General features: G+C 32.0%; 1 protein-coding gene across 1 annotated transcript; it reads left to right on the top strand.

The window, feature by feature from the left end:
• The first annotated feature begins 7,354 nt into the window (after positions 1–7,354).
• Positions 7,355–11,711, top strand: LOC139516594 (uncharacterized). The gene is made up of 6 exons (XM_071306786.1): positions 7,355–7,809; positions 8,061–8,170; positions 8,574–8,645; positions 9,709–9,957; positions 10,373–10,468; positions 11,175–11,711. Exons 1-6 carry the CDS (start codon positions 7,685–7,687, stop codon positions 11,216–11,218), a joined length of 696 nt encoding a protein of 231 aa, XP_071162887.1. The 5' UTR covers positions 7,355–7,684; the 3' UTR covers positions 11,219–11,711.
• The last annotated feature ends 308 nt before the right edge of the window (positions 11,712–12,019 follow it).

The raw sequence follows: 12,019 nt of genomic DNA, 5'->3' as shown, positions 1-12,019 counted from the left end.
AAGGCATTATTTCTTTTGAGGATTTTTGAGGATTTTTTTTTAAATTCTATGATAATATTTGTGCAATGTTGAACATGATAGCCGTCATTAATCCAAATAAGTAATACAGTAGTTGTAATAAAAGTTATATTTTAGTCATGCATAACTGATATTGACGAATTTATAATAGTTCGTCCATACATCGTTGTTCTTGAAACAATCATTATTAGTATACATGTGCATGACAGTTTCCTGACGTATAAGAGCCATTGAGGATGAGCTCCAGAGAAATCAGACTAGTGGCGTTTCGTTCGTTTGTTTGTTGGTAAAGGAGAGGAAATGCAACCGCTTGTACAGATAAACGACAGAATTACCATACAAGCATTTATAGTCAACACAATCAGAAAGAGTTCCCATCGTTAGACGGGGAATATGAAGGCTTCCAAGAATGAACAAGTGACATGTCTAACTCTGAACAGTTAGAAAACAGACTATCGACATCGACCGCTTGTTCTTAATATTTGAAACTTTATGCATATATATACGTATACGTTTATGATATATATAGTGATGAGTTCTTGCGTCTGACAAAAACTAAATTCCTTCATGGTTATATCTTGCCATACGTTTATATTGGTTTGTAAGGTGATTACTCACAATCGTTATTTGAAAATCCTGTTTGTGAGATGTAGATTCATTTCAATACAGAAATTTCGTCTATATATTTCACAAGTGTATAAAACGGAGAAGCTCTGAAGGTCCATTACTCCCATTTTGTTTGGGTGTGAACCATCGATGTTTACAGCAATATCACAGAATAAGATGATGATGGTAGAAAGAACTATGGGCGTCATGTGGCAAATATTACATGCATATCGGACAATGAGTTGTCAATCTGTATGAAAAGATTTCCAATACAACCATATTATTGAGAAGGAATGTTTACATGCTATACTCTCGTACTAGTATTACAGGGTTCTTGTGGCGTTCACCTTAGACACACATCTTTTTAACGATGTTTAAAAAAAAGACAGAACCAATTTAATGTCATATTTCCCTATTTTTTAAATATGACTAAAAGTCTTTTATCTGACAAGAATACCCCTATTTAGCGAACAAGTAATTTATTCTTTTTTCTGTTATTGAATACCAAGAAAGAAAATAAATCCCGAAATTAATTTGAAACTTTGATACTCAAAAGTTTCCCAGCAAAATATTCACATTCCCTGGGGATAATTAGTGTTCGTCCAGTGGCATATATAACAATTGTGAAGACGAATTACTTCCTTTGTTCGAGAACAATCTTATTGAAATATAAATCTGTGATTTTACTAGGTCCACAGCTTCAATGAACCAAAGCAAAAGTTATACATCGACCTGTATTTAAATCAAATTGGTTCTCTTCTTCTTCTGGTATACAATAGTCTATCGACATTCGATGATTACATACTGTTGGCATACGTGGACTAGTCTATTTACAACACTTTTACCCCTATTTATTCAAAATATATGTTTTTTTCTTATGTTCAATGTATACATGTATATATTTTAAATTGCGCTATAGTTCCGTAACTTTCTATCCAGTCGTATAAACGAATCGTCGGCAAGTGCGTACATTTTTTTAAATCAATATTTCTGGTCTGTTCCAATCTGTCCTTCACTATTGACAATGACTATATATTACATTTTCCCAAATTCACCCTTGGAAAAAATATTTAAATAGATTTTAATTTCATCAAATCTTATTTTTTGGGTATTATTTATATGTTTATGAATTATATTCTTTACACCAGAAATGTTATTTATAAACAAGCGTATGAGTTTAGTAATGACAAGTAAGACAGAGTTGTATATTATTCATCTGATAGTTCAAAATGGAAAGTTATAAGTTATAAGTTATCAGCCGTGTACACTGATCAATACCTGCAGAAGTGAAACGATGCATGAACTTGCAAGCCCGACAGGAAATCGCTTGAATACCTGGACGTGTCACCTCACACCCCTCACAATACCTTTGGAAGTAATACCTTTAGCCATGCTGGTGATCAGATGAGGGAAGATCAAAATATATTTGTTTATTACTTTAAAGAATTATGAACAAATTAGATTTTCGAAAACAATTTTCACGGAACACTTATTTATGATTTCAACTTTGACTTTTCACCTAATTCCAATATCAACAGTTTATAAACAACAAACCATGGTAATTTAAAAAAAGTAAGAATATTTTTCGTATCAAGTTAGTTAGTCGGATAAAACAACCGTACGATTGACAAGATATTGACACGCAATTACGACTACATCGGTTACTGTAGTTTTGTTTCTTTGTGGTTTATAGACATATCGTTTTTATTAATCGGGAAAGAAGACAAAATGGCGGATCGCAGAGAATTGATACTCTAAATTTAAAATCGATGTTGATCGCTTATCTAGCGGAATAAAACTTTAATATCTATGAATTTGAGCATTTTTATACAGAATGAACATAATATCAATTTTTGATTTTTTTGCGAAGTTTCCCTCGTTTATACAAACTAAAAAATACGGAAAATAACTACAGACATTTGATTAACAACTTTTAAACCAAATGTCAATGACTTAATTAATTTAATTAATTTAAACAATACCGTGCTATGTCGGGTAAATCAAAGGTGTTTTATTTTGGTGGCTTGAAGAAGAACTTGTATCCTGCTGTCGACCGTTTTACTATAGTCCCTGTCGATACAAGTAGTATTTGCATAGATATCCTCTATCCTACTTTTATTGGAAGCGAACGGATGCATTTAAATCATTGTTTTTGTTGCAGTTTATTGTGCGGTCTCCGTTAAAATGTTGTCGCTCTTATTGAAAAGCAACGTCGGCAAAATAAAGGGACATGTTTTCATGCGTAAATTATAAATTGTTGGCTAAAACATTAGCATGCACATTGCAGGATAATATAACATGAATGTGTAGTCGCTACAAAAAGGCGTAAATTAAGCTCGGCAAACATCGCATTTCTCTATCATTTAAATTTAAAAATAAAGAAAAAACGAATATGTAACACATAAACAAACGACAACCACTGAATTACAGGCTCCTTATATCATGTTCTCAGATATCATCTCCCAATTTAAAAAAATCACGAAAAATTGAACCTATTATGTGTTGCTCTCCTAGCTATAAAATGTATCCAAAATCAAAGATGTGGAACATATTCTATCATAATCATTTGGTAACTAATGCAATTAGTATCTCTGCCATGCCTGTCTTGAACATAAAAACTAAACTAAATATAAAATAAACAATACTCCTAATGCTCCGGTTGGTTGTCATCGTGCAACACAGTTAATAACACATATAGGAAAATCATAGAACTACATTTATCATAAAACACTGTCAAACATCCAAACATACTATCCACACTCATCTGTGTCCACACTTGTTATAAGTATAAATATAATTATTTTCTGTGACTGTATCTTACATTAATTTGTAGGATCCTTTACTATAGATAATTTAGCTGATCTGTAAAAATAACATCTCCATGCCTTATATAAGTAAATTTACAGATCTAACATTGTTGAGTTGATGTTTAGACGAGTTGTATATATATGTTTTCAATTTAGACTCGTATATATAGACAATAATAGTGCATTGACTTGACATAACAACGATATAAGGATGAAGCTTAGAAACGGGAAATGCGAGGCTGTGCCGAGCTATTTCCCTATTTCGGGCCGAATCCTTATATCGTTGATATGTCAAGTCAAGGCATTATGATTGTCTTTATACTGCAATCTAAAAAAAAACATTTTCAATTGTTGTTTAATGCGTTAAGGTTATTTATTTGATTTAAATATGGGGTAAATCCCCTTTAAAAAGGACTCATATCATGCTCGCGGAGAAATATACAACACAATGGAATGTACATTTACCTGTTAGAACCCAAACTCGATGGTGAACGAAATTGTTTGAGTATGGACTTAAATATCAGCCATAAGCATAAAACATAATGATTTATAGGTTGCAAGCAAAAAATATTAACAAATGAAATATGTTTTTCCAAAAATTGCAAAAGAAACAAGGCTGAGTCGTTCCACGCATCGTTGTATGCATTGGAAACAAGAACAGGTTGAAGAGGTCGTATGAATAATTAAATATTATTTCGGTAACTTCTATTTTTAAAAATATTCATGAGGAAAAGTCATATCGGGTCAGTTACTGTATATGACATAGAAATATACAGTCAACGCATTTTGACTGCTCAAATATAACGAGTGCAGTATAAATATATATAGAATGAAATTCATAACAGTGTAGCTATGGCCATTCATTGACTGGGAAAAATTAGGTGAACGTAAGTCTGTATTAATACCCACTGCTCACGACGTACTTATTATAGAAATTTAAACTGTGAGGTCACCAAAGGTTCTAAACGCCTAAATAAAATAATTAAAAATACTAATCAGGAATAACCTTTGTGATTTGAATATAAATAAAAATGGCCTTCAACACGGAGTCTTGGCTCACACCGAACAGCAAGCTATAAAAGTTGAATACTTAAAATTCTTTACTTGATTTTTTGTTATGGTTTGACCATCAATTTTCCTAATATAATATCGCACGTTCTTTCAGATTATTTTTTTTACTTAATTGGCTTTAAAAGTTACAATGCATGTTGTCGTCTGTTTATGTAGTTCATATGTGTTTTTCGTTTCTCGTTGGTTTTCCCGTTTGAATGGCTTTACACTGGTAGTTTTGGGGCCCTCTATAGCTTGCCAAAGCTCCGTGTTGCAGGTCGTACCTTGACCTATAATGGTTTACTTTTATGAATTATTACTTGAAAGGAGAGTTGTCTCATTGGCACTCATACCACATCTTCCTATATCTATGTGTGGATTGATCATCTTTTTGCGGACGTCAAAGCGATTTAACAACTGCGGTTGTCGACTTAAGAAAAAATAGATTAAAAAAAGGTGCAATATTCATTCTTCAACAAAAGAATATATCACAAGAATATAAGTTTTGTAAGAAACGTGAGAAATTGTGTTGGACTTGAAGATAAAGAAAAGTGACAAATATCTGAGAGAATGAATCGTTTTATGGTATTAAACAAAGAAATAAAATGATTTTTTAATTATCCTGAACTCTTCACAAACAAAACCCACATGTATATGCATTGAATAAATAGTAGGCCATTCTTAAATGATCACACCGTAGAAGTAGTTGTGCTCTTAATCATAAGTTAGATATTTTGTGAATTAACCCCATCAACTTAATAGGGTTTTTTTTACAATGGATAAACCTTTTTTTTTTTTATTATAATTAAATGATATCATCTCTGAACATTATTATTCTTATAAATGACACGGTTGTATGTGATGATATATAACAAATATTTAAAACAAATTCCTTTAAGCTTTGTAAAAAGAAAGTTTCATTTTATGTATCGAAATGTGTAACAAGTGAATATTTCAATCCCCACTGGAAGGCCTCTGACAGACTGGGTGAGTATAAAATCATAGCCGTTGACAAACAAGTTACTACCTACAAACGTTTTACCGTCGACCACACTGTTATGAAATTAGTTCTATATATACAACTCGTCTTAACATCAACCCAACAATGTTAGATCTGTAAATTTGCTTTCGCAAATTTTTGGTTCTTCCCTCGCCGGGATTCGAACCCATGCTACTGTGATATCGTGACACCTAATCGCCTGCACTGCAGCCGTCCCGCTAAACCACACGACCACCTGGGCTCTCAATAAAATGAGCTTTCGCTGGCCGTGTGTTACCTTTCCTCGTCAGTTTTAATCTAGCGGCGTACTACAGTACAAGATATATAAGGCATGAAGATGTTATTGTTACAGATCAGCTAAATTATCTATAATAAAGGATCCTACAAATTAATGTAATATTATATTAAATTAAAAACAGCCAATAAAACATTATTTAGTTTATTATTTAATTACAGAAATATTGAGCTCTTTGTTCGGTGACACCCTCTAGGGGCAGGAGTATGATTTCGAGAAAAACTATAACACAAGGTACATGTACGAAACTTGCAAAGATATCGAGGTTTCTGATTGGTCAATCTTCTCGCTAAAATTAAACGTTTGGGAATCATAGTTTGTCAATTTACAAACCCAGAAATAAGAATATGTTTTAAGGGTTGTGCACAAGTGTTATATAACAAAATGAATGTAAGAAAAAATGTTATAAGTTATAAATGGCCATAATCTATTATTTTTTGTGCAGAGGGAAACATTGCCATTTCTCTTTGAGAAGAAGATCTTTAATCTACGGTTGACCTACTTTAATAGGAGGCTTGCAACGAATGATTGCGTTAACAAACTTGCGAATTATATATAGGTATTTTCTATCAGAGACAAGTTCACATGCCTTGGGGACTAAACCAATCAGAATAGGTAACTACCCAGCAGTAATGATAGTATTAACAATACCAATGTTCTGCAACAGATGCGTATACATAGCTACAGAGGTGACAAGTTTTTGAAATCATAAGACAAACCTAGAAAGCTTAAAAAAGGGGGAAAATTACGCAAAAACAGGATAAAAAGTTGACTAATCTGGGTGTATGTCTCCTTTTAAAAGGTTGGGATAGTATCGAATTAAAAATCTCGAATGCAGCCGAAAAAAATGTTAAACGCGTTTAAAAAAAACGACACTGATGTAAAGTCCAACAACTGCACGGCAAAAATCTTGTGTATATGCATTCTTGATCACTCATTCTCAAATCCAGATGGAACAAATAATTAAGATTGTCTGTATTTGAATAAAACATCACTTACATGTTATCGAGTTAAAAGAACATTTTTAATGTGCCTTGTTTAAATTAAACAAATAAATGTTACACATTCCGATAATAAGTACATTTTGTATCTTTAATTATAAGGACGATTGTAAGAGGAGGTGTTCCAATAAGTGATAGACTACGTGTGAACGGCAAGCTACACAAATTATCACAATATTTGTAAATACGCCCAAATTGTAAAAAAATCATTGACTAGTACAAAAAATATAGTATTCTGTGCCACCTAAATTACTTTTTAGCAATTATTACGTGGTCGGTCTTTTAGAATCATTCACTTAAGACTACGGTTAAATTATAATGCCTTTCACATATGGTATACCTTATAATACTAGATTATACAAAAGGACTAGTTTTACATTAAGTGTTCTTTAACGTTTTTTTATAAAGGCCTAGAACCTTACCCTATTGGTCCATCGCACTTTAGCGTGATATACAACCGTACTTTAGCGAACAAACAACCATTGCACTTAAGGGTGATACACCATCTTACTTTAGCGTAGACCATCGCACTTTAGCGTGACCATCGCACTTTAGAGTACCATCGCACTTTAGAGTCCTTCATATATATATATATAGATGATGAGTAATCATTCACGGAAACATAGCAAGTTATTCTCAGGCCATGGCGTCAGTTTTCATTTTGTGAATTTTCCGTTTATTTATATTGTATATCCAACAATGCATCATTTTGGTTTTATAGTTGAACCACGGAAATGGCACACTTTTGGCTACAAGATTTATTTATTCTTCTATTTGGCTGTTTTTACCGTAAAAAGCAACTATCACAAAATACCACAGTTTAGAAAAGAAGTATATTTGACGTTGGTGGCGTTGCTGTCGGCGCATTGTTTGTGATGTAAACGTTACCATCTTAGTAACGTTAAAGATGTCACCAATTCGAAAGATGTATGCTGCAGTAATTATTTTGATGCTTTCAAATTTGATTGTTTGCCGTCCGATAGATTTCAGTAAAGTAAAGGATCGTCCAATAATTAATTGGGATGTGTTTAGGTAAGAGTTTCTAATTTTAAGTATTTGGAAATGGTAAAAAAATCATAGACTTCTTACAATATATGAGTTAAGTTTACTTGATCAATATAAAAAAAAATAATGATTTTGCTAATTTTTTCTTGATAAATACTAGTAATTGCGTTTTGAAAAAAAAACAAGATTGAAGAAAAACAAAACATTATACATTTGTGTTGCTTTGTGTATTATCAATGTGTTTTGTTTTTTTACATTTTTCATTTCTTTTCTCACAGCTTCAGTGTTTTTGGCAAATTACAACTCAAGTATGTGCTCTGTATCCTGGCCACATATTTCGTATTTACCCTTCTAAAGGAGCAGTTGACCAACTCAAAGTTACTGAAAGGTTTGTATGACTAGAATATTGTTTTATAATTGTTTAGTTGTAAGAAAGTATACGTGGCGTTTTAATAACCAAAATCTTGATACACATGCACCTAATGAAACCTTAAGAGATGCAACAACTACTTTATTGTCGTTCTTCATGCCAAGGCAAAGCTTAAACCTTCAATGCGTAGAAAAGGTTTATATACCCTATCGAAGTTAAAGAAGGAACCTAGCACTTCTATTAGTACATGGAATTCTCGGCTTAATGTCAACATCCTAACATTAAATATAAAACATACTACGATGCGGGGTTGTGGGGTTACGGAGCATTATCTTTAAAAAAAAACTATATCAGTCTTAGATATCTCAAAGTACTGTCAAAATACAATAATTTTGATGTTGTTTTAATTATTTATTTGCAGAAATGAGAGTTTTACACAATTTGAAAAAACACGGACAATGGCAAATAGATGAATCTAATGATGAAATGAATGGTAAGTTATCAGGGAAAATATACAAAACAGACACATTGTAGCTGAATATGCAGCATTGGCTTTATTCATTGTTGAAGGTCGTACGGTGACCTATACTATAGTTGTTTATTTCTGTGTCAATTTGTCTCTTGTGAAGAGTTTTCTCATCGGCACTCATATAATATCTTTTTTATCATACAGTTGGTGTCTCACACATTTTCCTCTTAGATTTAACACAAGTTAATTAAGCGCGTGTTACCAATATCTTTTTTGCAGTCTACAACTTAAACTGTTAAGAAAAATCAGAGTACTGAAGTACTGAACATCGGATGAATATTTATAGGGGTATCCATTGGAAAAATTAATTTAAAACAAGCGATAAGGAATATTATTTTGCTCTAGATAATGTCCGCGGATCTATAATTTCCATAGATCGGTTGAAAACCCAAAACTAATTTGCATAATGGAAATTTAGGCGATAGCCATACATCGGTATGCCCTCACGGTCATCTCGATGAAAAAAGCAGTTCAGTACTGACTTACGAAGACTTTTTAGCGAAGGGTATGTTTAAAGAGCCTCTTTCTATACTTTTTTTAATCCTTTAAACATACTTCGTTGGCTTTTTAATACATGTAATGTTTTTAATAGTTTGGGTTTTCAATGACGTCCAAAATATTTGCTGAACAATACTTTTAAATTAGGAGTCGAGACTGACCTGATATTATAAATATGGCCTGATTGCCACTGATGAGACAACTATCCACCATATACCAAAATGACGTTGATTTAAGAAGTTGTAGGTCACCGTAATGCCTTTATCAATGAGTAAAACCATGTTTAGCTATTTGTCCTTTTGGACATGCCAAGTTAAATACAATTATCTGTCGCCTTTTCGTTTTTTTAATAGAAAAACACGTTTTATTAAATATTTAGTTGAAGAGTGCTTCATAAAAAATTTAACATCTTTAAGTTGACTCGCCATTACAGCGGTAAGTTTTTTTTAATATTACAAAAGACTAGTGGGGGGGGGGATCAAATTTTCATAACTATATTCTGTCAATCGGATTATCCTCTCCTTTGTAGCTCTGCTTTGGCGTCTACAAAAGAACAAAACCACCAGAACTCAAGACATCCTTCAACACTTACAGAAATTTTTTATTAAACAAGATGAAAGACTTTCCGCTAAAAATAAATTAGCACATGAAATTAACAGTTGGAAAACAACAATTAATGACAACACAAGAAAACTGAGAAGTCTAAACAAAGCCCTTTTGAATCCGAAAGATAAAACCGTTGCCGTAGAGAAAATCCAACGAACTGGGCTCTACGCTGGTAAGTGTTTGTATTTTCATCATTGCTTTCTTAAAAGTAATTATATCATGTATAATTATTGAAAAATGTGCCTTTGTTTGGTTCCTTTTTAAATGATAATATCAAATTTGTAATCCTTTGTGAAACTAATTTGATTTTTTCTTTAAGATCTCGCCGAATTTTTAAAAGTAAAATAGTTATCAAAAGCTGTGAAAATTGATGGAAATGTTCTGTATGTATATCATATGATTGATGTCTTCAAAACCCAATACGATTAGTCTATTTATACTATATGTTTTAAAGAAAAATAAGTCATTTTATTAGATAGAAAATACAGGTTGCTTTTATATTTGCACATTACGTAAATGCTCGTTAACGGTAATGTATACTCATTTTCAAAATTTAGCTTTAAATTTGTGCTTTTATTTTCAAACAGCTGAACGAATAAACAAGACAAGCGAGAACCTCCATCGCCAGATAAGCATTGCCAGAGACATTCTTGAAAACTCATCAAGGCTTATGGATTTAAAAGGTAAATATCTTTTTTAAAGATCTGACGCCATTATGATATAAAAAAGAAGATGGAGCATGATTGCCAATGAGACAACTATCCCATACACAAGTGACCAAATGACACAGAAATTAACAACTATTGGTCACCGTTTGGCCATTATCAATGAGCAAGTCCATATCGCATAGTCAGCTATAAAAGGTACCGAAATGACAAATGTAAAACAATTCAACCTGAAAACTAACGGCTTAATTTATGTGCAAAATAATGAACAAACAACAACAACTGGATTACAGTGCTTTAACAGGACAACATAAGAATATATTATAAAAATCATGTGAAAAGGCTGAACTCATCTGATGGATACAAATGGAAATACAAAGTGAACGTGGATGGGTACTTTTGTATCCCCACAACAAAAAGACATTAAGGAATATACTTAACCCTTATAATAAATATGTTGGTTTTTTTTCTTTAAAATTTGACGGTCATGAACTGCAATTAAAATTTTACTAAGTAAATAAATTGTGGGTCTAGTTCAAAGATTGAAGGAGATGAATACACATAAACAGAGAACAAAACCAAAAATATTGAGCGACACAGCGTTTAAAGACATATAAAGTTTTCTTATCTAGCACTACATATAATTGTGTATAATGTATGCCTTTTGTTAATTACCAATGATAACAATGTTACTTTACATTTACTTTACTTTACTTTTTTACAGGATTACCAATGAACTGCAACAATGGCAATAGTCACGAACTATGAACTTTGAACTATGAACTATTTTCTTGACTTTTTTCTCTATTTTCACTAACGTTCATATATAAAATATTTTACTGAATTTGCAATTTGTTACTTGTATGTATTTTTACTTTTCTAAATTTTACTCTTCTTGTTATTGTGATTAAATGCTTATACCTGTTTTTATGTTAAAAAAAATAAATAAATGTATACCCTCAAACGACATGTGTATATGGGAATTTCAACATTTACTATTTCGTTTTGGCTATATAAATACATATATCTAAATTTAGCAGAACATGATTTGCAGAACAGGATGCAACCCTCTGGCGCACCTTGAAAAGTCGTAAGGTTGTAAGTCCCTGGCGTAGATGGAATATGCTCGTAAACTTGGCCTGCTGCAAATCAAATCATGCACATGTTGGTTATTTTTTACGTGAGGGTGGGGAGGAGGGAACATTTGATTAAAAAAGTAAGCTTGTATGTATATCGTTTGGTGGGGTATATCAATAGTATATTTATTTGTTTTTCTTGGATATTTACTCTTCAAACACACAGCCATTTTAATTAATTAAAAACAAATGTTATTTCGGTGTTTCACTGGCTGCTGTCAAGAACGATTTTACGCAATTACAGTATTTCAGGGGCCTCTCAATAGGGGATATACATAATAACTGTCTTTACACATGTCGACCAATACATAAAAGAAAGTTTTCCATAAAAGTTTACAGAGATATTAATTTTTTTTATAAGATTTTAATATTTACAACAACATTTTTATTTTGAAAGTGTTGATATAAAAAGAAGATTTGGTATGATTGCCAC

Source organism: Mytilus edulis, chromosome 3 (assembly GCF_963676685.1).
Source record: "Mytilus edulis chromosome 3, xbMytEdul2.2, whole genome shotgun sequence".
Classification (NCBI taxonomy): Eukaryota; Metazoa; Mollusca; class Bivalvia; order Mytilida; family Mytilidae; genus Mytilus; species Mytilus edulis.
Note: the sequence above shows the minus strand (reverse complement) of the source record. Positions and strands in the feature narration are given on the sequence as shown.